The sequence below is a fragment of the Artibeus jamaicensis genome, unplaced genomic scaffold (genome assembly GCF_021234435.1).
Source record: "Artibeus jamaicensis isolate MK-2021 breed Jamaican fruit bat unplaced genomic scaffold, CSHL_Jam_final contig_1998, whole genome shotgun sequence".
Lineage (NCBI taxonomy): Eukaryota > Metazoa > Chordata > Mammalia > Chiroptera > Phyllostomidae > Artibeus > Artibeus jamaicensis.
Window position 1 is genome coordinate 11,367,821 of NW_026521407.1, and position 26,570 is coordinate 11,394,390.

The following is a 26,570-nucleotide window of genomic DNA, read 5'->3' on the forward strand; positions in this document are numbered from 1 at the left end:
ACCTAACCTCACCACCCATTTTCAGCCTTTTAAAGTGAGAAGACCAGGGGAAAAAATGGTGCAGTTACTTTTGAGGAGTCTAAAAAATTGCCTGCATTAATGTAGTACTTTGTCTTTTCCCAAGTACCTTCTTGGGCACCATTTCCAAATATCGTTCCCATGTGCCTTCTCTGCCACACATCGCACTTTTCCTGAACAAGAGCACTTGTGTTCTAGTTCCGACAGTTTCTCTTGCCCTGTTCTCTAACAAAAACAATTTGCAATGTTTAAATAATCCCAAGTCCCAGCCAAAAGTGTTCAAACTAAATCGGAAACAGATACACTATGAGTGCGGGAACACTATATTTATTAGGTCAATAATTCATTTTTAGCAATACAAGTACAGAATATATCACAATGCTGGTTACAAACATACTTAGTATGGTTTAATGGTTACAAAAAATGGTGGGTACTACAAGTTTGTGATAAGAATGATATGAAAGGTCATTCCGACAACAATGAAGAATTGCCTTAAAAAAATCTATCAATGACCTTAGATATTTCTATAGAAATGACTGTGGCACTATTAGCGGGGATTTTCATGTAAAGAATTGTTAGAGATTTCCTTTTGTTTCATTAAGAGCTTTTTGAGTCTATTAAACTAAAATCCCCTGTTGCTTAATAAAGTATAAAAATAGTACTGACCTGGTAATATTTAATAAAATGTAGCATCCATTCACATCATAAAAGTAGAACTAAATTGAAGTTTCAGTTACCGTGGCAACATATCTTCCCATAAAAGGAATATACAGAAATGAGTAATGTTACACGAATGGTACCTGCAACAGTTATGTAGTGATCCAACACTTATGCACCACAAACCAAGTTTTCTAGATATCTATATATAGCATATATTTTTAATCTTAAAATTTTACTTTTGAAAAAAATGTACACTTCAACAAACTCACTAAGGCCACTCATGCTATCGATCGATACCTAGGATTGCAGTTAAAGAAGGGCATTATTTAATAAATCCTAAAGTACACCCCTTCAGATCTCCAACAGAGTAAAACCAGTTTTCTGCCTAAAACATTCCTGAGATTTGTGGACAATACAACTACTAGTGTTCAAGCTGGAGAGAAATCCAAATGTCAAATTAAAAAAAAAAAAAAGGAATTTCCTAGCAACATCTGAGGTTCTCCAAATCTGAGAGGTGAAATATGTTAATTTTTAAAGCAAAAATAAAACTCTTAAAAACAACTTTGCAATAATTATAAATAAAATTTTCCAGTAGTAACTCTGCCATCCAGAAAAAGAATAGTTTGAAAGCATCAAGAACACAACATTCTGGGGGAAAAAATAAAAACTCACTGGCAATGAACTGTATTTGCTACCTAGCAAACCATTCTTTCAAAAGTATGGCCAAAACTTCATTCATGTTTTAGGCATATGTTTACTATCCATCGTTCGGTTTGCACTCTAAGGCGCAGCCAAGTGGCAACTCATTACTTTTATAAGGTTGCAGCCTCTGGACTTAGTTTTCACCATATCATGAACTCTTCCCAAACAGCCTAACAACAAAGGTCTTTGTTAAATATTTTATTTTTATAAATGAAAGCATACTGGAATTACTACACTGGGGTTACTTAAACGCAATAGCAAATTCATTCTTAAGCAGAGACAGAGCTTTGAAGATAAGGATCCTAATGCTTTGAGCAAAGTCAGCTTTGGGGACCTATAAAAATTATGGTCTAAAAAACCCAACTGGCTCCATTGAACCGGATGCTGAAGTGACTGACCACCGTGTGGCATGTGACTGTTACAGAGCTCCCTAACGCACCCCACTTGAGTAGCACTGAACTTTAGGAAAAAGAGGGGGTAAGAGAAAAATGGAAGCCAGAGATGGTGAGACCAAAGGTCCTTTATTTAACATTACTTTGCTGAACTTCCAGAAAAATCTTTTAAGTGGGTCTAGGCTTCCTTACAACACAACCCCACCAAATGAGAAAATTTAATATAATCTATTGGTTTGTTGTAAAGTAAATCTGATTCTTTTCTTTGAGATTTTTTTAACCCCAGAAATTATGGTGACATTTACCTCTCTCACTTATCCTAAACATTCCTACTAAAAGGATAAATCCCACACTTTAAATTATTAGAGTATTATTCTTCACTAGAACCATAAATAGCATATTATATCACTAATAGAAACTGGTAATCTTTTTTCAGTCTAGTGTATTTGCATCATACCAAAGTGTATGGATTTATAGAAAACGATATTAAAGTAGTGGTAATAAGGAAAACTACCAATAACAATTAAAAAAAATTAAACTGGCTGTCACTTAACATTACCACCCTGTGACCCTAGGCTCCTAATATCATGTTGCTTTATTACTGAATGTGAGCTGTTAGGCTCAAACTGAATGAGACCTTAAGTCATTTGCTTGCTTTTCTCCTAGGAAATGTTTTATGTGCACAAAACCAAAAAATATAGATTAAAAAAAAAACTTCATATGAAAACATAAGTTTCAAAATATTTATTGAAAAACATTTTACCATGACATTCCTATACCACAAACATACCACAGGACTCTAAATAACCAACAAAAATATACAAAGCCTATCCTGAAAATATCTTTGGAGGTATTAAATATATAGGCCCATGAGGATAGAGCTGAGTAACTTACAGATGTTAGTCCTTGGTCACACAGACTATTTGGTAATTATTAAAGAGGTGCCTCTTGGAATTAGATTGCAATTAACTGGGAGGGGGGAGATGCAGGTGTGCCAATGTGCTCTTTTTGAAATTAAATTGAAAATCAATTCAATGAATAAACCCTGGTTTTGAAATCGCAGTTATAATCTTAAAGTCTGGGCTTGCGTCATCTCTTTAGGGACCTCCGCCTGTCAATCACCTCCTGAAGACTTAAAAATACTGGCTCATAACTAACAAGACTGCAAGTAACAGTTTTAAAACAAGGTTATATTTGGGAAGTTCAAAAAAGTGTTTACAATCAAATTTATCTGAAATATCCAATTAATTTTTCTGTAGTGAATGTGGCAAACAGTTTAATTTTTCTCCCCCCTCCCACTCCAACATGCATGTTAAAAGAAAACGAAAACTCAACACACATCCACTCACCCACAGACTACTCCAAGCAGTTAGCCAGGAATAACAGCCAAGTCATAAACCCCTGAAAATAGGGGGGAAAACCCTGATTCTTAACTATAGAGGCACCAAACAGGCCACTACAATAAGAACTGAGGTAACAGCAAGATTTTTTTGTTTCTTGGGTTGTTACATGTCACGCTTCTCAGATGTGAATACTACCTCAACACTGAATAACCTGACTTAAAAAAAATCAAAGCCCAATGAAGACAAGCAAGGGAAATAGATATATTAGGGAATTTTTCCATTTGATTCTTGAATTTCAAGTAAGATGACCTAGCTATACTATTATTTATCATAAAAATGAAAGATTTCTAAGACCTGCTTATTTGGGGGCATTAATTTTTCTGTTAATTCCCACGAACCATATAGTAAACTAAAATTCCCATCCGGACAAGAGAAATTTCATAACTCTTAGCCAGTATACTTGTTAATTGCACTGATTATTAGGGTAACATTTAAAATGAGGGGGATGGCTGCAACAAATATTTATAGACTTGCTTATGACATTGCCATCTCTGTACCTTGACTAAAGCTATGCCACTTAAATTGCCAAATTTCCCTAGTTTGGTGCCTATTACATGAATATAATTTTTGCATTATCACTTTTCATTATACATCTAAATGAAATCATTCTACTGTTAAAAGTAAATGCAAGGGCTAAAATAATAATCTAAAGCCTCTGGTCCAAATAACCCTTTAACCCTTCCTACACGAGGCTGGTCCTTTTTAGATCCTCCTGGTCCTTAGCAAATGCTATCAGAGCATTTTGCATTGTTGTACCAAAAGAAAATAAAACAAACACCAAGAGTTAAAACCGCTGGCCTATCAGCTTTTCTATTACTTACAGATCCACACTGGTCCAGTACAGATGAACCTGACCGCCCTGCCCTCCCTTGGAGCTCTGGAGTGGCTGCATCCACGTCTCTGGGTCAGACAGCCAAACCTAAGTCAGGATGTCCCTCTTCTATTAGTACTTCTATTAACTTTTCTATACTGCATATAAAGATTTTCCCCATGAAATTTCTTTACAGTACAGTATTGTATACCTCCACAAGGAAGAATTATATGTTAAAAAGTTGTTAAAATCATCCTTACATAATAAGAATGCAACTCTTAAACTCTTAAATAGTTTTATTTAGGGGTTCTTTTTTTCTTTCAGACTTTCTGCAAAATGAAATATTGTTTAAAAAGAAAAGATTTCCTGTTGTTTTTTTCTACTAAGTGGAAAATATGGGCCAGACTACTTATACATGCGGTACATGCTGAATATAACTGAATATATGCTTATTCCTACAGACACTCTGCAAGATAGGGAGCACCCAAATAGGGCCAATGGACTGGACCAGTGTTTCAATGCAAATTCCAGCCCCCAAAAACAACATGGTTTTGATTTCACAGTATGAATTCCCTGGAATCTGGGAAAAGGTAAATTAGTTAACTGAGATCGTGCCTCAGCAGCTCGGTCCCTCAACATTCTGAGAAATCAGGAAGGACTGCACCACTTCTTCAGTGGACTGAGGGCTGGTGTTGACATCTTCAAGAGCATCGGTCACTGAATACTGTCGATCTCGCAACCGGTTCCAGTTAGACAGAACATTGTGATATTCAAACACTTTCTCATAATTTCCAATGGAGTTGTAAAGTTTAATGAGACCTCGGTAATCATATTCTAGTCCACTGTAGCCTTCACCAAAAAGTTTCTTCCCTGAAAATAACCAGGGAAGAAAAAAAAAGAAAAGGCAAGTCTTAACAATGAAATAAGAAGCAGTTTCTACAACACAACAGAAGTTCAGTTCTTTAAATAGAGTAGCTTGGTTTTATTATTTCCTGAAAGGAATAAATTCATGTCTTGTATTAGTGCTTACCTTCCCATAAGCTATCTCTAAGACTTACAAAAAAATTTGTCACCAGAACAAAATTTCATAGTCTGAAGGACTGACTTGAAGAGATAGATCTAAAAGTAAAAAAGAACAGCAGCACTGCCAACAACAGAAAAATACACATGCACAAGACTAAGCAGTGTCGCACTCCTTATGACTGCAAAATACTAGAAACAAATAACACAAATAGGCAAATGATTCAATTGACCACTATACACCCAATTAAATGTTATATTATGGATTTGTACACAAAAGAGGAAGCTTTTGGCTCTCTATGAACTGACATGGAATGACTTACAGAGTATACTGTTAAGTTAAAAAAAGCAAAGTACATAAGTACCTACAGTATACTATTTTTGTGTAAGAAAGGGAAAAATAAAATATTTATGCATTTGAACATTTGTGCAAAAAAGATACACAGGAACTGTAAATGAGGGAATGGTAAGACTAGTTACCAAAAGGGAGTTAGGTGAGGAGTGGCTACAAAAAAATAGGGGGAATCACACATCTATGAACATAACTTTCTTTTTTAAAAAAGATTTTATATATCTTTAGAGGGGAAGGGAAGGAGAGACGAAGAGAAACATCAATGTATGGTTGCCTCTCATTCATCCCCTGCTGGGAACTGGCATGCAACCCAGGCATGTGCCCTGACCGGGAATCGAACCACAACCCTTTGGTGCACAGGCCTGTGCTCAATCCACTGAGCTATACCAGCCAGGGCTGAACATAACTTTCTAGTTCTAACTTTCAGATTAGTAGTTCACATACTAAAAAAAAACCAAAACAAATAAAGTTGGGGAAATGTTATACAAACACAAACAAATGAGACTAATTATGTTTCAAACTATACCAACAAGGTGGGATGGAGAAGAAAAGGAATAACCCAAGTAAATTCTCAGGTATTCTGAGTATACACCTTCAGGCTAAAGACCAAGCTGTAAATAAAGACTGAACTCTAAGTAGTAGATTTGTTTTTCATAGTACTACAGGTTAACAATTCTAAAACTACTTTATTTGACGGTTGTATTGCAGGGTTGAGCAAGTCAAAGTATTATGGATAATGAGGAATCCACATATACAGAGATATGACAAAGGCAGCACAGCAGAGAGGAAAGAACAGTCTTTGGAAAAATGGTCCTGGGTCAACTCTCTATCCACACAGGAAAAAAAAAAAAAAAGAAAGAAAGAAAAAGAAAAAACCTGATCTCCACCTCACGTCAAACACAAAAATCAATTTCAGCAATGTAGGTCTAAATGTGAATGGCAAGATAAAGTTTCCAGAAGATAATCTAAAAGAATATCTTCATGACTTTGGAGTAGGAAAAGATTTTTTTAATGTAATTTTAATTCTATCCTCACCCAAGCACATTTTTCATTGCTTTTAGAGAGAGAGGAAGGGGGAGAGAGGAGGAGAGGGAGAGAAGAACATTGATGTGAAAGAGAAACACTGACTGGCTGCCTTCTTATGCCCTGACTAGGGATTGGATCAGCAGCCTTTTGGTCTACAGGACAATGCTCCACTCAAGTGAGCTTCCTTGGCCAGGGCAGAGTGGGAAAAGATTTCTTAGACAGAATACAAAGTGCTAATCATATAAGTGAAGACCAATATATTAGACTACACTAAAATATAAAACCTCCAGCCTTAGCTAATGTAGTTCAGGAGACTGAGTGCCAGCCTGCTAACCCAAAGGTTGGCAGTATGACTCCTGGTTCCATGAGTCAGGGCACATGTCTTAGTTGTGCACCAGGTCCCCAGCTGGGGGCAAGTGAGAGGAAACCAATCAATGTTTCTCTTCTTCTCTTTCTCCCTCCTTTCCCTTTGCTCTAAAAACAAAATCTTAAAATATAAAACTTCTGTTCTTTGAAAGGTACCATTATAAAAAACAAGCAGTAAAGCAACACATATAACCAACAAAGGGCTTGTTGTATCCACATTATATAAAAAACTTCTATAAACCAGAAAATGACAGACAATTCAATGTAAAAATGGGGAAGTTTCAGCAGGCACAACATTAAATGATGATCACCGTATCTCACTTTGTGATAATATAAGTATGAACTGGAAACAATCCCACTGTTGTGAATATTCACTAACAGTAGAATGGATAAACAGTAATATACTAAGCCATTTTATAGCACTGGAAATTAATAAGTAACAGTGATCTGGAATGTAGATGATTTCTGTAATTCATGTTCACCAAAAGAAACCAGACACAGAACAGGTAAACCTGATCTATGACGTTAAATCCAGGAGAAGGGAGGGAGTAGTAATTACATAAATACTTTAAAATAACTACTTTTGCCTGTACTTGATGACACTTTCATACTTTTTCATACTGGTTTCAACATCAATAAATCAGGTTTAGCAAAATGTTTCGGATGATTTTTGGGTGATTCCTAGAAATACCTGGCAGTTCTGAACACATTTAAGTCTTGGTAATAAAATTTCCCCTATACAACACATAAGACATGCTGACCTCTAATCAATTGACTAAGAAAATTTTAAAATAACATACCAATTGCTATAGATCGCAAATAAAGTTTCTCAGCATTTTCATACTGATTCATGTCATAATTATATAAAGAAGCCAGATGTCCCACTGAGAGGGCTACTTCATAATCTTCTTGACCAAGAAGTTGTTCTTTAATCTGAATTGCTTTGATGTGCATTTCTTCAGCTTCCTGGAAAAAATCATTAAGCCATATGAACCACTAGACTGTAAATTTTCTTATGTCAACAATTCCTACTCAATGAGCAACCTTCTTCTAAATGCCAAAGACATGTTACAGATGGCATAAGGTAAGCAGATCAGGGAATATACCATGCTATTCCGAAAGTTACCCATGGAGAGCATCACTGGTTTTAGGAGCTATTTACATAACCTGATAATAGTGATAGTGTGCTATGTCAAAATGACAAGAGAAAAACTTGTCCTGGTGATAAAAAGTTGTTAGAAGAAATGAAAACATTCTAAAATGGGCCTGGGTGGTGTGGCTCAGTGGACTGAGCACTGGATTGTGAAGCAAAGGGTCATCAATTTGATTCCCAGTCAGGGAACATACCTGCGTTGCAGCTAGGTCCCCAGTAGGGGGTGTGCGAGAAGTGACCACACATTGATGTCTCTCCCTCTTTCTTTCTCCCTCCCTTTCCCCATTCTCTAAAAACAAAATCTTAAAAAAAATGAAAACATTCTAAAATAAAATTTCTTTCAGTTAATGCACTCTAAAATTTAACTGAACCGTGTGAAGCGTCAATCTCTATACTATAGTATGTTAATTTATACAAGAATACTATTTATTTTTTGGAGTTTTGGCAATTTTTATTCTGACAAACTAAACTCAGGTTAGTTGAGGATAAGAAGATTGAATTTTGGATAAAAAAATGTCTTAGGCAGCTGCTCTCATCCTTTCTTTATTATGACTCTAAAATGGACATTACTAAAAATTTGTAACCCAAGATTCTTTAAAAAATTTTTTAAATTGATTTTTAGAGGGGGGGGAGGAGGAAAGGGAGAAGAAACGTCAATTTGTTGGTCCACTTACTCACTGGTTGATTTTAGTACGTGCCCTGACCACAGACTGGACCCACAATCTTGGTATATGGGGATGATGCTCTCACGAACAGAGCTGCCCCCTGCCAGGGCCCAAAATTCTAAAAGGGAACTGAATTCAGTAAATATTTATTGCTATGATGAATAAGACCTGCAACACCTGATATTTCTTGCATACCCACTAAGTGCCAGGCATTCTGCCACATGCTATACTTAAGAGCTATGTTTTAAGTCTAACGAGCCTTTATGGTTTGACATATTTCTTTTTTTTTTCATGGCCTGAATTTTTTAAAATGCCTCTCACATGCCCTCAGGTGGGGACCTGGCCTGCAACCCAGGCATGTGCCCTGACTGGGAACCAAACCAGTGACCTTTTGCTCCACAGGCCCACACTCAATTCACTGACCCACACCAGCCAGGGTTTAAGATTGTTCAGAGAAAGAAAAATATAGTAAAACATGTTTCTACCTTAAATTTTCTCATTGACTGATAAAGTCTTCCAAGGTTTCCATAGTGTTTTGCAGTCTGTACATTAAATTCTCCAAAAGCTTTTTTAGCTAGCTGGAGTGAAGATAGGTGCAAATCATGAGCTTCTTGAAGCAGCCTCTGTTCCGTTTCTTTATTATGACAGTCAATTGCAATCTCCTCTAAAATAAGTGCTGAACAAGAAAGCGATAAAATCAGTGCACTTTAAAACCATCTGCTAATCTGAACATATAACTTAAAATTAAATTCTATAAATGTCTGTGGTATATATTTATTTGTGGATATAGTTTAAAACTGGTAAAGAAGAAAGTATTGCACTTTACTGAAAAAATACAGTTTGGGGAGAGGTCATTCTATTTTACATAGTATAATGAATTTCAAATTTAAGAAAAACTGGTATACATCAAGTTATTTTATAAATTAATTTTATTGTACTAGACTTATAATGTTGCTGATGTGAAATTGGTTTTTAAAGAAATGAAAAGGAAACAGCAAAACTTCTAGTTATGAAACTGTGTTAAGGAGAAGCTAATCACAGTTGAAAATTTTGAAACTACACTTTTATAAAATATAACCTTTAACCGAATAACAACTACAGGAACTGGTTTCCTCCTACTCACTTGACCAACCAAATCAGGCATGATTTCAATTTGAAAGTCACATTCGAGGTTTTCCAATTTCGCTTAGTCTTAGAAAGTCTTTTACCAGGTAATTTTATTTCTAGGAAAATTGTCCATGTGCACAAAAGTAAGAGATTTAGTTCACTGCAGCAATTTTAAAGTACAAAAGGTTAAGAACAATATAAAGGTCCAAAAACAGAGGTGAAGCAAAAAAGATTAGAGAAAATGATATATACCTACATGTACTGATATGGGAAAATGTTCATAATATGTTAAGTGAAAAACAGCAGATTATAAAACTAAGAAAAATGCATTTATTCATTTATTTGGCTATTTAAAAAAAAAGAAAAAGTATTAAAAAAATGTTGACTGAATCAGTGGGATTTCCGGTGACTTATATTTTTCTCTTTAACTTTTCATTTATATTGGCTTTTTTTTTAACTTTTAATTTTTGACATTGATCATGTATTACTTGTGCAACTTAAAAAATGCAAACTGAGAAGAGGGAAAATACCCAGTTCCAGAATTAAGGTAAAAGTTACCCAACATGCACTGAGTTACCACACAGGTGACCCACTTATGTTGGCAATATAAATGCCTTGAATGTAAAGGCCTTCATAGTGATTATATAAAAAGTTAAAATAAAAAATAAAGTGGTATCTGTTAAGAACCTTGCAACACTAAGGATAACATGACATGCAGCTGAGTTTCAGAATCCTGTACTCTACAAGCTGAAGGTATGTGAAAAACCCACCTTCAGTGTACCATCTGTGTTACTGTGCAATAATCATGTGTTATGTGTGAATGAATGCATGTAAATGGAGGAATGGAGGAGGAAGACAGACATTCTTGCTTATTAATAGTGTTATACGTGAGAAGCACACAACCTTTTACCATAAACCACTGGGAATTCTTACATAGAGTTGCAGGTAAATACTTTAAATCAGTGAACTGGTCATTTAATATGTAGATATAGTTCACTCTTAAGTACTACCCCAGCAGAAATAAGCAAATACTCCTATTTTATACAATATATCATCAGCTAAAAAATATCACAGACTAGACATCTATTACAATGGACAGTTAAAGAAATCTAAAAATATACAGAGAGATATATAGACATATATACACTGGAGACTAAATTACAAAAGGTACCTTTCACCCTCTTTGAAGAAGCCAAAAGAAGATGATCTTCAGGTAGGATGTGGGTAATGATACCAATAGCTCTTTCTGCATGAAATCTGTAATACAGATAGATACACTCTGTCATTTCTCCCCCCAACCCCACTCTTCCTTCTCAGGTCTTCTTACCTCCCTCCCTTCAACACTGAGTCATTAAAATTAAATCTTCGGCCCACCATTTGGACAGAAATGAGCAATACATATAGATACATTATGACAGTTTTTTTTTTAGTTACAGTGTTTTATAATGCTGACAGAATTTCTAAAACTATCTATGGTAAAAGACAAGTTTTTGTTTTTTAAATTTCCTTCTGCTTGTGAGCTGAACTTGAAGCATCCAATGGATTCCCATCTCCCTCAGAATAGACTGTGAAGTTATTACAGCCTACGAGGCTCAAACTGACCTTTTACTGGGCTATCTCTCTAATCTCACCTACTATCATTTAAAAAAACAATCCTCTTGTCCCCCTCCAGTCACACAGGCCCAGCAGTTTTCTGAATATGGAAATCATGTTCCAGGACTCTTACACTTGATTTACTGTCTCTCTGAAGCCTTTCTAGACCAGCCAATACAAAAGTCCCTAAATAATCTACCACCACACTCTAAACTCTTGGCTTACTTAATTTTGCCCCAATGTGCATCTTCAACTGATATAATTGGTTATTTGTTTATGGCCTATCTCGCCAAACAGAAGTTAAGGCATTTGTCTTATCTGCCAGTTCCTTTAAAAAAACTAAGTCTTCTATCACTGTCTTCCAAGTAATCATTACTTTTTCATTACATTAGATGTCTTCTAATTCACTAATTGTCTAATTGTGTTTAATCTGTTTAACTTATCTACTGAATTTTAATGTCAACTATTATTTTCTAAATCTAGCTATTTTATTTTTAGAACAGCTCTTGTAGTAAGATGTTAATTCATACCACACAATTTACCTATTTAAAATGTACAATCCAATGGTTTTCAGTATATTCATAGTTGTATATCCATACCATGATCATTTCAGAGTATTTTCATCATCCGAATAAAGAAACCCTGTGCCCATTAGTAGTCACCCTACATTTTCCTCCAACTCCCCAGCCCTAGGCAGCCAACCACCCTTTCCTTCTGTCTCTATGGATTTGCCTATTCTGGATGTTCCACGCAGACACAATCATACAAATATCGTCCTTTGTGACTGGCTTCTTTCACTAAACACAATGTTTTCAAGGCTCATCCACTCTGCAGCATGTATCACCTGTTTTATTTTTTCCATCTGCCTTTTTTTCTTTATTTTCCATTTTCCCTTCAAAATATTGCTGACTCCTTCTTTTATACCAGGATCAGTAACTGTTTTCTGTTACGGGCCAGATAGTGAATATTTTCCAGTTGTGGGCCATACACTCTGTCCGAACCACTGGACTCTACTGGTGTAATGTAAAAGCAGCTAGACAATACATGATCAAAGGGAAGAAGAGCATTGCTATATTCCAATAAAGCTTCATTTTGCCCACAAGCCACAGTTTACCAACCCATCTGTATCTTTAATCACTTAAGAATACTTTATTACAGTATCAACCAAAAAGTTCCCTTAATCGATATTCTTATGGTACCAATCCTGCTCATTGTGCCTGCAACTCTCAGGCATAAGGAAGTGTTTCCTGACTTATTTTTAATTTTTTTAAATGGTGAGTTCATCTTTGGTTGAGCTAGATTTATGGAAAGTCTACACAGTTTGGATTAAGGTTAATTATTTTCCAAGTGTTTTACATTTTCCCTTAAAAGGCATCCTAGGAAAACTAGTAGTCTCAAAGTACTTTTCATTGTTGTTCTCAATTTAGGGGTTCCTGTAGGCATGATGGCCAAACACAAGAGTGCTACAAGTCTGCAGTTACAAATTCCCCTATGAAGAATCTATGGTGCTTCTCTGTCATCTCTCTTGCCAGTAGGCAGTTCTTCTTTTCCTAGTTACCCTTTCCCTGAGGGTGTATAGCCTTGGTCCTGACTTCATGTGAGGGTTTCAGTTCTAACTCACAACTTCCTGTGGGATACATGCTTTTTCTCTCTCAAACCCAGGACTGTTGTTGAACCAACATTATAGAAACTTGTAAGCTTTCCTCCCACCCCAGAGCAGTTATACCAGTTTGGAATTTCATCCTTTATTAGCCCTTAGGGATTTCCTCCCTCTCTTGCAAGTTTGGTTATGCATTTTAAAAGATAATTGTTTTATTCAGTATTTCTCTGTGTTGTGAAGCAAGAAGTTTTTAGGTTACGTCTGTCATTTATCCAGAGTACTACTGTATTACTCAAAGAAAAATTATTGAAGAAAATATTCAAAAGGAAAGTTGTATTTTGTATGAAGATATACAAGTCAGTATTAAACCATATAAACCCTAAATGAATAGCTTATAAATTGCTATGCTTTTAAAATGTGAAAAATATTTTAGACATTATGTTAACACTCCAGGAAGACAAATTTAATCCCTGATGTACATTAAATACTAATTTATTAGGAAAAGCAAAACAAAACAACAGCAACAACATTAAATCAATCACTGAAAAGGAACTTACAATGCATTGTCAAATTTTCCAGAGCTATACTGGTGAACGTAAGAAGAATAAGCCAAGTCTTCATGAGCTGTTGCTACATGGATATTTTTGCCACCAAATACTGACTGCCGAATGTCAAGGGCTGCCTGAAAGAGTCATTGATATAAATGATAATACTGTAAATCCTTAGAAACCACTACCTAGTTTAATTAAGCATCCTTGTAATTTAAATATATATTCTACAGACTAAATCCCATCAGTTCTGAAGAAAAGGCCTGATTTTCTGAAGACTGAGTTTGATTTAAAAGGCACTGCCTTAATAATAAAAATCATTCACATGTCTTGAGAATCACAACAGTGTTTTTCTCTGTGTCCTTCTTCAGAAGTGAACTATAAAATCAAGGATATCTTGTCCAAAGCTATGGCATAACATATCATTTACCTGAGAATGACTAAGATAAGGCCTAAAATAACTACTTTTGACCCTCCTTGCTATTATAAACGCAGCTGTAATGACTTGCACTAAATCAACAATAAAGATAACTCACCATTTGGGCAAATGAAAATGGAAGAGTACTCTCGATTATGAGCCCACAAATAAATAACTTTTCCGGGATGATCTACTTGAATTCTTAAAACTTTAACTTTTAAGTTTTGTAGATATTATTTAGTAATATCTAAAATAATGGTATGCCATGTATGAGGAAGGGCTTAGAAAGTTTTTTTTTTAATGATTTTTAGACAGAGAGGAAGAGAGTGAGAGAGAAACACTGATTTGTTATTTCACTTCTTTATGCATTCACTACTTGGTTCTTGTATGTGCCCTGACCACAGATTGAACCCACAACCTTGGTATATTGGGGTGATGCTCTGACCACCTGAGCAACCCGGCCAAGGCAGAAGTTATTTTTTGAGAGTAGTTTATACACTGCAAGCAAGTACAAATCAGGAAAACAATTTAGGTTGAAAGAAAAAAAGTGTAACTATTAACATACCTGATATATTGCAACAGACTGACAGATATTATCTACATTGAGTAAGTAGAACCCATAATCTAGCAGTGTATCAGAATACTTTGGGTGTTTGGATCCAAAATGATCCCTATAAAAAGATACAAAACTATTAGGATATAAAGTAGAGACAGATAATTTGAAATGGTATTTTTAATAACAATCACCTACCGTGCCAAATACACTGCATGCTTAATTAACTGTTCTGCCTTCTTAAATTCACGTTTTACAACACAAGCCTAAAGATAAAGTAAAAAATTATTAAACAACTCAGTGTTAAAATAAGTATAGCTTATTTTGAGCTATAATGGTCAAAAAGAGAAAAAGCATCTTCAAACATAAGCAGAAGCGATATATTTGTAATTTCCTTCCAACTTGAAAGTTCCATTAGAAATAGATCTATACATATCCTGGAAAATTATAAAGCTTACAATTTTGACAGCCATGCCCAATACAAACTTGTTATAACAATCTTCCAAAGCTAGTATACTCACATCCCTCCATATTTTTAAAATACAATGGTGGGGGGAGGACCCACCATGTTATTTTCTAAGGCACTTATATTTATATTCCAGTTCTAGAGTGGCTTACAGCTATCTTGTAATTCTCAACGAACAGTTTTTAAATGCACAGAATTTGGAGTTTTCTTCTTAATATTTTGACTCATGAGAATAGCCAGTAGTTCCTAAATATTATTTGCATAAAAAAACAGAAACCTTGCACATATATTCAATTGTCTTAACATTAAATGTGTATCAATGTTTTAAATTACTTAAAAACTTTAATATTCTTCTTCTAGATCTGATAACCTGAATATGCTATTTATTCACTCTGAAATGACTTAGTGAAATAAATTTCATAGAAATCTTAGGCTCTTCTATATCTATAATTTTAGAATCTTCCTTCTAATTGAAATTTCCATAAGTAAAACTAACCATTCAAAACTGAAAAACCTCTAAATGTACATCAATGCTTTTAAAGCCTCAGTCAGTGCGCCACAGCAGCAATTTTTAATATTACTAACTGGCCTCAAAGATTTAATGCATTTATTTACAGAATAAAGAGAAACTACAGGAACATCAAATAAAAAAAGTATTGCCCACCAGGTCAATACTGTCATACTCTCACACCAGAAAGCTGTCATACTGTGAGACTGCAATATTATGACCAAAAGATTTAATACGAGGCTATCTTTTAGGAGAAAAGTGACCAAAGTCCTTATGACTATGGCATAAGGAATTTAGGTTGTTGTAAAAGTTTAAGGAAAACAAAAACAAACTCAGGCAGGAGAGCGTCACAATACTATTTTCATCTGTACTTCAGAGAGCTGAATTATGATAAAAATTTTCAAGAGTTTTCTGGGTATAATAAAATTAGCTAAAGTCCATATGTGTGACAGTTTCAGAAATCTGGTTTTTAAAACTGAAAACAGAGACTTAGAAAACAGACCTTTCAAGTCCATGGAGTATACAATACCTAACTTGTTGAATGACAGGTTAATTAAAACAAATATAAAGCTTGATACATAATATAATATAATGATTTTAACATTATACTCACCTTTGAAGCTTGTCTTAAAACATCAACCACAACTTTGACTGGTAAGCCTGCTGTGATTTCTTTCATGGCCTCAATGCACCATTTATATGCCTAAAAATATATACATATATAGAAGAGCAAAAACTGTGATAAATCAAAATGATAATGTCTAATGAAATAACTGTGAATTTTTCCTGCAAGCTTTCAAGTATCTGAACAAAAACACAAAAAAAATATTTACAATGAAAATTTTCTAAGGCTAAGTTTACTAGAAAGTATGTTCCATTTTTCTTTGGCTATATGACACATAGTCAAGAAACCTCTCTTGCCCAGAAGTCTTTGTACACCCTATTCCCTCTGCATTAGAATACATTCCTCCTTCCTCCAACCTCTTAACCCATCAAACTTGTCTCTCAGGTTTCAGTCCTAGACTAGTTTTCCTGTGCTTTCCTTCCCTACTGTAATGCTTACTATTTTATATCTTAAGTGCCTGTTTAGTTGAGTAACTCCTTTGTGCCAGCTAGTGTTCCAAGCACTTCATGTGCATCAACAAATTTAATGGACACAACAGCCCTGTGAAAGATATTACTACAGAAAACTGAGGTGCAGAGAGGTTAAGTGCCAGGCAGTGTGTTAGCATCCAGGTGTCTAGTGGAGAACAAAACATAAAATGATCCTTCTCTCCTAGTATTTAGTGGGGAAAAGGGGAAAAACGTAAAATAAATTACTTTGGATAGTAAGAAAGCTTCAAAGAAACAAAAAATATAGTGAAGATATCACAAGGAATGGGGGGAGACAAATTATAAAGCATTACAAAGGAAACATTTATTTTCTTTTGCAAGCTTTTTTCTCTTCTGAAGAAAGAAGCAATTCCATCTATTCAGAAGCAGTTTTGATGAAAATAAAATATATGTAACTTAGGCCAAAAAACCAAAAAAACTGGTTTGCTTATAAGATAGTATATAAGCGGACTCTGTTCCAGAACAATGAAGTAAAAACTTTGTAAGTGTGGTAGACTCTAAGACTAATTTAAAATATTTACTGCCTCTCATTGGGGAAGGATATATAATACTTCCCTTCCACATTAAAAAGTGGTCATGTGATTTCCTTTGGCCATTTAAAATATGAGCAGAAGTGAAATGTGCCATTTCTGGGAGAAATCTGTAAGAGCCAGTAGTATATCCTCGATGATTTTTTTTTTTTTTTTTTGCCTCTGTGACAAGGCTGGTTCTAGAAAGAACCAACTCTGATGTTCTAGATAGAAACTGCTTTACCACATGGGGTTTTGAGCAAAGTGTAGATATAAAGCAGAACCACAGAGATCCCCAAGACAGGCAGTAGCATGAGCATAAAACAAACTTTCCCTGTTTCAAGCCACTACCATTTTGGGGTTGATATTACTTCAGCAGAGCCTGGCCTACCCTAACCTGCCCTAACTAATATCAGAACATGCTGATAATTCACCAAACTATATCCTCAAGATTTGTGTACTTTCGTATGACTATAACTGACAATTTATCTATCTTTAAAAGAATGAACTATGAAAATTATGCAAGAAACAACTATAAACATTCCTCATGAACATGCTGAGAGTTGCAAAGACCATGAGCACAGTGTAAACCCCAATGCAAACGTTGAAAGAAGGAAATTCTCTCCCTAATAAAGAAAGTGAAAATTGGTAAATAAAAGTCACTCTGTTCCACTAAACACACTGGTGGGTCTGGCTATATTAAGACAGGCCTGGAGCTAAGTATAGGAGTAAAGAAAGGCAAGATTTGAATCACTCTATTTAACAGAAAGAAGAGTGCAGAGTTCTAAAGGGCAGTATGAAAAATAAGGATGGGAAGAAATGCAAGAAGCACGAGAGATGGCTGAGTTCCTATGTAAGACACACAAAGACAGTGGGGCACCTGAAGAGCTTTTGAGATAGATATTTCTATTACTCAAACCATTACTCCTCATTCTCATTTCTAGTAAATTAGGCTATTCACACAAAGGCCGTCTGTGAATGGAGTTCTTTGTTTTTGGTGTATGAAAATCACAGAAAGGGGTTAAATAAGTTCTATACCTGGGTTGGTAAGCTATGGAACAGACACTGTACATAAGGGACAGCATAACAGTCCATCAACACTGACTCAGTAGTTATAGAAATTCAGCATAAAAAATAATTAGAAGAACATACATAAACCACCTGAAAAACTGCAGGCATGCTAATAAGGATTTTAAATTTTTATAGATAAGTTGAGTGCCTTCTCATATAGATACTAAAAGCAAGATGAGCATCGGAGTTGCATAGTATCACTTTATAATTATTTTACAATTGTCTAGTTTCATTTGTAGTTGAACCTTTTCTTTAAATATGAAATATATATTTAAATTAATGGGACAAAAATAAAGATAGGAATAATTTTAAAATATGAAAGCTAAATGACAGCTAGCTGAAAGCATAAAATAATTATGATATTCTTCCATAAATAAAGCAATCAAGTAAATACATAAATCATTTCTCAACTATGTACTCATTCATGAAGCATTAATTTAGCAGTATAAAGCCAGGAGTAAAGCTATCTTTCCCATAAGGAAGAATATGGAGAAAAACAATATAATAAAGTATAAATAAAATCTAGCTTCCCCTTGAACTGAATGTTTTCAAATTATGAGAGTTCATCCAGAGCTACATATCCAATAAAAAGTATCTACTAAAGGTTTATTTAGCAGACCATGTCCATCAAAATAATTTAGGTAGAAATACACTTGGTCAAATAAGAAACAAAAACCAAACAGGGCCTAAATCTTACATGCATAGTTTAAACTCCATGTCACAGAATACATCTTTGCCTGATTTTAAATATTCAATTCAAATGTGTACTGCTTTAAGTAAACCTAACAAATGAAAAGGAGATCTATTAAGACAAATAGGAGGGTTATGATTTATCCTGTGTTTTATGAATACTCACTGGTCACAATGAAATGCACTTCAAAATACTCACCTCATCATAGTGACTTTTTGCAAACAGGAGTGCACACAATTCTCCATAGAGCGCCGCTTTGTTTGCTTGCTGGCCATGTTTTGAGAGTTTATCCATATATGTCTGAGCTAACTTAAATGTTTCCTCACCCAAATGGTATTTGCAGTTTCCATTTCGCACATGAAGTAACCTACAAAAGCACAAATAACATTACTCTATTTTTGATGTTTCCAATACGGCTGACCTGATAACCTCTTACAGATTAGGCAGCACACAGATGAGTTAAAGTAACTAGATATAAGAAATAAGGCAGCACTGGAAAACAGCTGTCTGGGCCAAATGCACATGAAGTATATGCTCTTTCCAGAAAGCTATTCATGATTAATCCCATCCAACTTTGATATCTTACCTTCTTTAAATATTCTGTCTACTTTGTGCACTGAGCCTGTACTACATGTAGCTACTACATCTAATACTTAACTCAGTCTTCTAAATCTAAAAGTAATATAATCTCATAAAAAATTTGGAAGACAGTGAAGAAAATAAAAGACAAAACAAAGCACCCAAGTATAAAAAGGTTAGAAAGTATTCTGTAGGAGTACTAAAAACCCAGATACTTATATTAATAGATCAATGACCCAGGATTAAAAAGCATTCTAAAAGGACTCATGGATTTGGACAACACAGTGGTGACTGATGGGGGAGGGGGGTATAAGGGGACTAAATGGTAATGGAAAAAACATAATAAAAATTATATATTAAGAAAAAGAAACATTTTAACAATCTTTAATTCTATTAATCCTCTGTACTGTCAGAAAATAAGTCACTTCAAACGAACAAGAACTATTCAATAAAGTATTAAGTGTCACACCATGTCAGTGCGCATTCTCCCAACTCACCATACAGTTATCTACTTCTGAAAAAGACTAGAACACCCAAACAAAATAATATACTAAGGCCCAATCAAAAATTCTGAATGGAGCATATTTCATTCATAATAACAAATTCCAACTTAAAACTTACCAGGCTACTCTTGAATAATGGATTATTAAATTTATATGTTTAAGCAGAAGCATAAAAATAGAAAAAAAATGTATGTCCTGATATATAGAAAAATTTCGTGCTAAAGTAAGTACACTCATACATAATAGAGGGGCAATGTCATTTCGACTGTCAAACTGCTGATCTTATGACCAAAGTTGGCAATGACTTCCACCACAATAAAAACCAAACACAGGAAAATAGAACTGAAATCCAGTAAAAGATTGCAGTAAATAAAAAAATATATAAATGGTAAGAGGAGACTTCCTCCAAGATGGAGGCATAGGCGGAGACGCTGTGCTTTCTCATACAACCAAGTTTAGAGACAACTAAATATTAGCAACAGAAAACACAGCCAGAACTCAGAAAACTGAACTTTTTGGAAGTCTGTTAACAAATTCTTCAGCCTGATCGGTAAGGGGCGAAACCAGCAGCTGGCAGAGCGGAGTAGCACAGGAAAACTCGGTCAGACTGACTCAGGCGCGCAGAATCCAGGCACAGGGTTGGACCTAATAAGAGACCCAGCGACCGCGGGGAACCAGCCAGGGAGCAGGGCTGCGGGTTGACTGTGGTCGCGCATTCGTGCATGGACAGACAAGCGAGGGAGTGGGCGATTGGACTGGGACCCAGTGGGTCCCATGGCTACCGGAAGCGGAGGGCGCTGCCATTTCCCTGCTCTGACCCCACCTCCACATACAGCATCATAACCCAGCGACTCTGAGTGGCCCGGCCCTGGTGAACCACCTAAGGCTCTGCTCCTCACCCAGCTGCGCAAAACAGCAGAGGAGGCCGCCATTTCCCCACTCTGACTGCCCCCCCACATACAGGTTCACAACCCAGCGACCTAGGAGTCCAAGGCTCCGCTCCTTATACTTAATGGGCGCAAACAGAACAAAAATGGCTCAAGAAGATCTCAAAGCCCCAGAGCCTATAAATCTAAGCGATGAAGAAATAGCAAAACTCTCAGACGCACAGTTTAAAACACTGGTGATCAGGATCCTCACAGAACTGGTTGATTATAGCCACAAATTAGACAAACATATGAAGGCAAAACTAATTGAAATGAATGGAATTGCATAGGACACCAATAGCAATGAAAAGGAAACTGGGACTCAAATCAATGGAGTGGACCAGAAGAAAGCAAATAATGGCCAAACAGAAAAGAGTCAAGAAGCAAGAACTCAAAAAAATGAGGAGAGTCTTAGGAACTTCCAGGACATCTTTAAACGCTCCAACATCTGAATTATAGGGGTACCAGAAGGGGGAAAGGAACAGCCACCAGTGGAAAACTTATTTGAACAAATAATAAAGGAGAATTTCCCCAATCTGGCAAAGGAAATAGACTTCCAGGAAATCCAGGAAGCTCAGACAGTCCCAAAGAAGTTGGACCCAAGAAGGAACACACCAAGGCACATCATCATTACATTAGCCAAGATTAAAATGAAGGAGAGAATCCTAGAAGCAGCAAGAGATAAGGGGACAATCACCTACAAAGGAGTTCCCATCAGACTGTCAGCTGATTTCTCAAAAGAGACCTTACAGGCAAGAAGGGGCTGGAAAGAGGTATTCCAAGTCATGAAATCTAAAGACCTACAACCAAGATTGCTCTATCCAGCAAAACTTTCATTGAGAATGGAAGGGCAGATAAAGTGCTTCTCAGATAAGATCAAATTCAAGGAGTTCATCATCACCAAGCCCTTATTATATGAAATGTTAAAGGAACTTACCTAAGAAAAAGAAGTTAAAAAAACATGAACAGTGAAAGGACAGCAAACTCAGTTATTAACAACCACACCTAAAACAAAAGCAAACTAAAAGGACAGCTAGATCAGGATTGGAAACAGAGAAATGAAGATCTCAAGGAGGGTTAGCAACAGGGGAGTGGGAGGAGAAGGGGGGAGAAGGTACAGAAAATAAGTAGCATAGACAGTAGGTAGAAAATAGATGGGGGGCAAGAATAGTATGGGAAATATAGAATCTAAAGAACTTGAGACACATGGTCATAAACTAAAGGGGAGGGTAATGGTGGGGACGGGGGGGTAAGGTGGAGGGGAATGAAGGGGGGAATAGAACAACTGTAATGGCATAATCAATCAATCAATAATAAATAAATAAATAAATGGTAAGAGAAAAAAAGTACAATGAAAATGTTTTAAAAAGAAAAATATGGTAGATCAAATCATAAAGTTTTGAGATTCTCACAGGTTCTGAAGGAGCAACAATTACATACTAATCATTTTTCCAGAGGCAAGGGAAATAGTGGTAAACAAGACAGAAAAGAAGCCATAATCATAAAAAGCTTCATTCTAGTGGGGAGATATATGTTAGGACAGATCAACAAGCTCTAAGATACCTCATCTCTAAGGCATCAATAAAATTATTGGATATTCAATAAAAATAGATGAATAGGAAATATTCAGTAAGTTGACCAGACTTTAGGGTAACTTAGAAAGAAAAATGTCTATGAATTTTTAAAACTTTATTTTGATTACACTTTAGTTGCATTTTTTAAAAAATTCTTTTTAAGAAAAGTCAGAGACTTCAGGCCAAGATGGAGGTGTAGGTGGAAACACTGTACCTCCTTGCACAATCAAGTTTAAAGACAACAAAGTTTTAGTAACAAAAATGCAGCCAAAACAGACAAAATTGAACTGTACAGAAGTCTGACAACAACGGACCATTCAGCTAGGGCAGTAAGAGGGGCGGGTGGAGTCAGCAGCTAGCAGAGAGGGGTCGCACAAGAAAAAGTGGCCAGACCTGACCCACCCAGGTGCACAGGTGGCGGTTGTTGGCAGATCTCAGGTGTGGGGTGGCAACGGGCAGACCCAGGGGGAGCACAAGGAGGATGGCTAACCTCAGTCACACATTCACACTCAGATAAACCAGGCAAAGGAGCAAGCAGTGAGACAGACCATGCAGGCTAGGACCCCAGCGACGGGAATTAAAGCCTAAAAGCATCACTGGAAAAACCTTCAGGGTTGAGGTGCGGGAGATGCTCCCAGGCTCACAGAGAGTTTGTTGGAGAGACCCACAGGGTCCTGGAGGGTGCACAGGCCCACACACCAGGGAGCTGGCTCAGGGGGGCCCAGTTTGCTTGAGGGAAGCAGCAGTAGGGACTGAAATCTGAGAGAGAGCCCAACAAATGCCACTGCCCCTCTCCGACCCCGCCCCCACATACAGCATCACAAACCAGCGACCTGGGTCACCCGGCCCTGGTGAACACCCAAGGCTCCGCCCCTCAGGCACAAACACACCAAAACATTATGGCTCAAGAAGAACAGCTCAAAGCCCCAAGAGCCAATAGTTCTAAGCGACCAAGAGATAGCCAACCTATCAGATGCACAGTTCAAAACACTCGTGTACAAGATGCTCACAGAACTGGTTGATTTTAGTCACAAATTAGAGGAACAAATGAAGGCTAAACTAATTGAAATGATGGGAAATGCACAGGAAACCAATAGTGATGGAAAGGAAACTGGGACTCGAATCAAGGGAGTGGACCAGAAGGAAGAAAAAAATGACCAAGAGAAAAGGATGAAGAAACAAGAATTCAAAAAAGTGAGGAGAGGCTTAGGAACCTCCAGGATATCTTCAAACGTTACAACAGCCAAATTATAGGGGTACCAGAAGGGGAAGAGGAAGAGTGACAAGTGGAAAACTTATTTGAACAAATAACAAAGGAGAACTTTCCCAACCTGGCAAAGGCAATAGATATCCATGAAGTCCAAGAAGCCCAGACAGTCCCAAAGAAAGTGAACCCAAGGAGAAATACACCGAGGCACATCATAATTGCATTATCCAATATTAAAATGGAGACAATTCTAGAAGGAGCAAGAGATAAGGGGACAGTCACCTACAAAAGAGTTCCCATCAGACTGTCAGCAGGTTTCTCAAAAGAGGCCTTACAGGCAAGAAGGGGCTAAAAAGAAGTATTAAGCTGGAAAGAAGTATTCCAAGTCATGAAATCCAAAGACCTACATCCAAGATTGCTCTATCCAGCAAAGCTTTCATTTAGAATGGAAGGGCAGATAAAGTGCTTCTCAGATAAGGTCAAGTTCAAGGAATTCATCATCACCAAGCCCTTATTATGTGAAATGTTAAAGGGACTTATCTAAGAAAAAGAAGATAAAAAATATGAACAGTAAAAGGACAGCAAATTCACAGTTATTAACAACCACACCTAAAACAAAAGCAGATTAATAGGATAGCTAGATCAGAAGTGAACCATAGAAATGAAGATCATGTGGAGGGTTAGCAACAGGGGAGTGGGAAGAGGAGAAGGTACAGAGAATAAGTAGCATAAATGGTAGGTAGAAAATAGACAGGGGGAGGGCAAGAACAGTATGGGAAATATAGAATCTAAAAAACTTGTGACACATGGACATAAACTAAAAGGGGGGAATGGTGGGGGAGGGGGTATGCAGGGTGGAGGGGAATGAAGGGGGGAAATGGGACAGCTGTAATGGCATAATCAATAAAATATATTTAAAGAAAAAGAAAAGTGAAATCAGCCTTGCTGATCTGGCTCAGTGGATTGAGTGCCAGCCTGTGAACCAAAGGGTTGCCGGTTTGGTTCCTAGTCAGGGCACATGCCTGGGCTGCAGCTGGGTCCCCAGCTGGAGTGTGCAAGAGGGGTGTGCAAGAGGCGCCTACACATTGATGTTTCTCTCCCTCTTTCCCAGTCTAAAAATAAAATAAGTAAACTCTTTAAAAAAGGAAAAAGAAAAAGTCAAATGAAATTGAGAAACAGAGAGAAAACCTGTATGAAAATAGCTAAAACTAAGTGTTACATGTGCAGAAAAAATAAGGACAGTAAGAGTAAAGGTACTGTACTTCTAGATTTGCTTGCCTTTCCTTTAAGTACTTCTGTTAAAAAATACTATTTTTGAAGAAAACATTTGTAAGTAAAATACTAATCTTGTTATACAAGATTTTAGAAGTATATACAGAGCAGGGGTTAGAAAAATAGTAACACCCAAGAGAAAAGTGTATTTTTTCTCCTAGCATCCAATGTCTAACCATGGTTCCTGGTATGTATGCACTAGGCACTAAGAAATATCTGTTGAATAAATTAACAAGCAAATTCTCTGACAAAGCAAAACTATAAATATACAGTCTGGTTCATAATACTCAAATCTAAGCCAACTATAGCAAGTTAACTCTCTTTGGGGGATGAGAGACAGGAGGCCAGAATAGTGAAACTCTGATATATAAACATCACCTCAGAGGCTGATTCAAATGTTGATCTATGCTTAAAAGAGTTAAAACCATAAAAGCCATTTACCACTACAGCATGTAATGGTAGAATCTGTTCCAACTTACCTCACACAACATTCTACTGCACGAAACCAATGAAGCATCTCATCGTGTAGAGTACACAGCTGAAGGCAGGACAGAAAAACCTTTTCAGCATCACTGTACCAGCCTGCGTCGGAAAGAAAGCCACCTAAAAGACAAGAAAAACCAGTAACTTTAGATAATTTAATAAATCATTTGAAAGCTGCAATGACATGTTTATAATAAATATTATCTAAAATGGAAAACCCCATAATATTAAAGTTCCATGTTTAGCCCAAAACAAAAATAAAAACTGTGACATAAGAAAAAAATTTTTCAAACTAAAGGGAGTAGATAAAAATTGAGACTTTGAATAAGGAGTCAAGAATATTATCCCTCTACAAATACGCCACAGCCTAAAGAATTGACATTTTTCAGTTAATTAGCTACTATATTCTAATAATTCTGATATTTTCATTTTTTAGGCTAAACATAACTTTCCAATCTCTCCATACCCAATCCCAAAGGAGATAAAAGAACCTGAATTAAACTTAATCTTCTTAGTATAGGAGTAAGCACATCATTGAGAAACACAAGAGATGGTGATACTTGCTCAAATCATTTTTTTAGCAAGTAATTAATTACTGATTGTCAACTAGCCCTGGGCATCACTGACTTAGAATATTGTCCATTTTTTAGCCCCTCATATATTTTTATTTTTTAATTCCATTGTATTTTAAATAGTGTCAATGGTCTTAACAATATCAATAGTGTGAGTCGAGAATATATTTTGCTTATATCCATGTTTTTTACTTTAAAGCTACATGTAATCAAACAAATATCATTTTTTAAAATATTTTATTTATTTTCAGAGAGAGGGGGAGGGACAGAGGGAGAGAAACATCAATCGGTTGCCTCTCACAAACTCCCAACTGGGGACCTGGCCCACAACCCAGACATGCGCCTTTACAGGGAAGGAAACCAGTGACCTTTCGGTTCACAGTGCTCAATCCACTGAGCTACACCAGCCAGGGCCAACCAAATATCATTTTAACTGTAGAGAAGTATGCTTTAGAACATTTTAGGGCCCTCACCAAAGGACTGAATAATATGGTTATTATACATATTCATACTAAGCAGCCTTCTACTCACCATCCTAATATATTATGTGTTGTGCTGGTTATCAGGCTATTGTCTCTCAGCTTTGAATCAACCCTTTTAGACTCTGTTTTGTAACACTGGGGAGCTAGGACTCTGCAAACATATTTCTCCTTTGCCAGCTGGCTCCCTGTAGTTTCTGCCAAAAACAGGCACTAGACTGGGAGGGGAG

At 36.4% G+C, this 26,570-nt stretch overlaps 1 protein-coding gene across 1 annotated transcript in view; it reads right to left on the reverse strand.

Moving 5' to 3' along the window:
- Positions 1–329: 329 nt before the first annotated feature.
- The window catches only part of APPBP2 (amyloid beta precursor protein binding protein 2), a 47,351-nt gene continuing 21,110 nt past the window's right edge, over positions 330–26,570 (reverse strand). Inside the window, exons 4-13 of the mRNA XM_037163679.2 lie at positions 25,286–25,409; positions 18,944–19,112; positions 15,975–16,064; positions 14,586–14,653; positions 14,400–14,505; positions 13,426–13,550; positions 10,847–10,932; positions 9,054–9,244; positions 7,551–7,716; positions 330–4,856 (exon numbers count right to left, since the gene is read on the reverse strand). Of these exons, the coding sequence (XP_037019574.1) occupies positions 4,603–4,856; positions 7,551–7,716; positions 9,054–9,244; positions 10,847–10,932; positions 13,426–13,550; positions 14,400–14,505; positions 14,586–14,653; positions 15,975–16,064; positions 18,944–19,112; positions 25,286–25,409 (1,379 nt within the window). The 3' untranslated portion in view covers positions 330–4,602. The remainder of the gene's footprint in view (positions 4,857–7,550; positions 7,717–9,053; positions 9,245–10,846; positions 10,933–13,425; positions 13,551–14,399; positions 14,506–14,585; positions 14,654–15,974; positions 16,065–18,943; positions 19,113–25,285; positions 25,410–26,570) is intronic.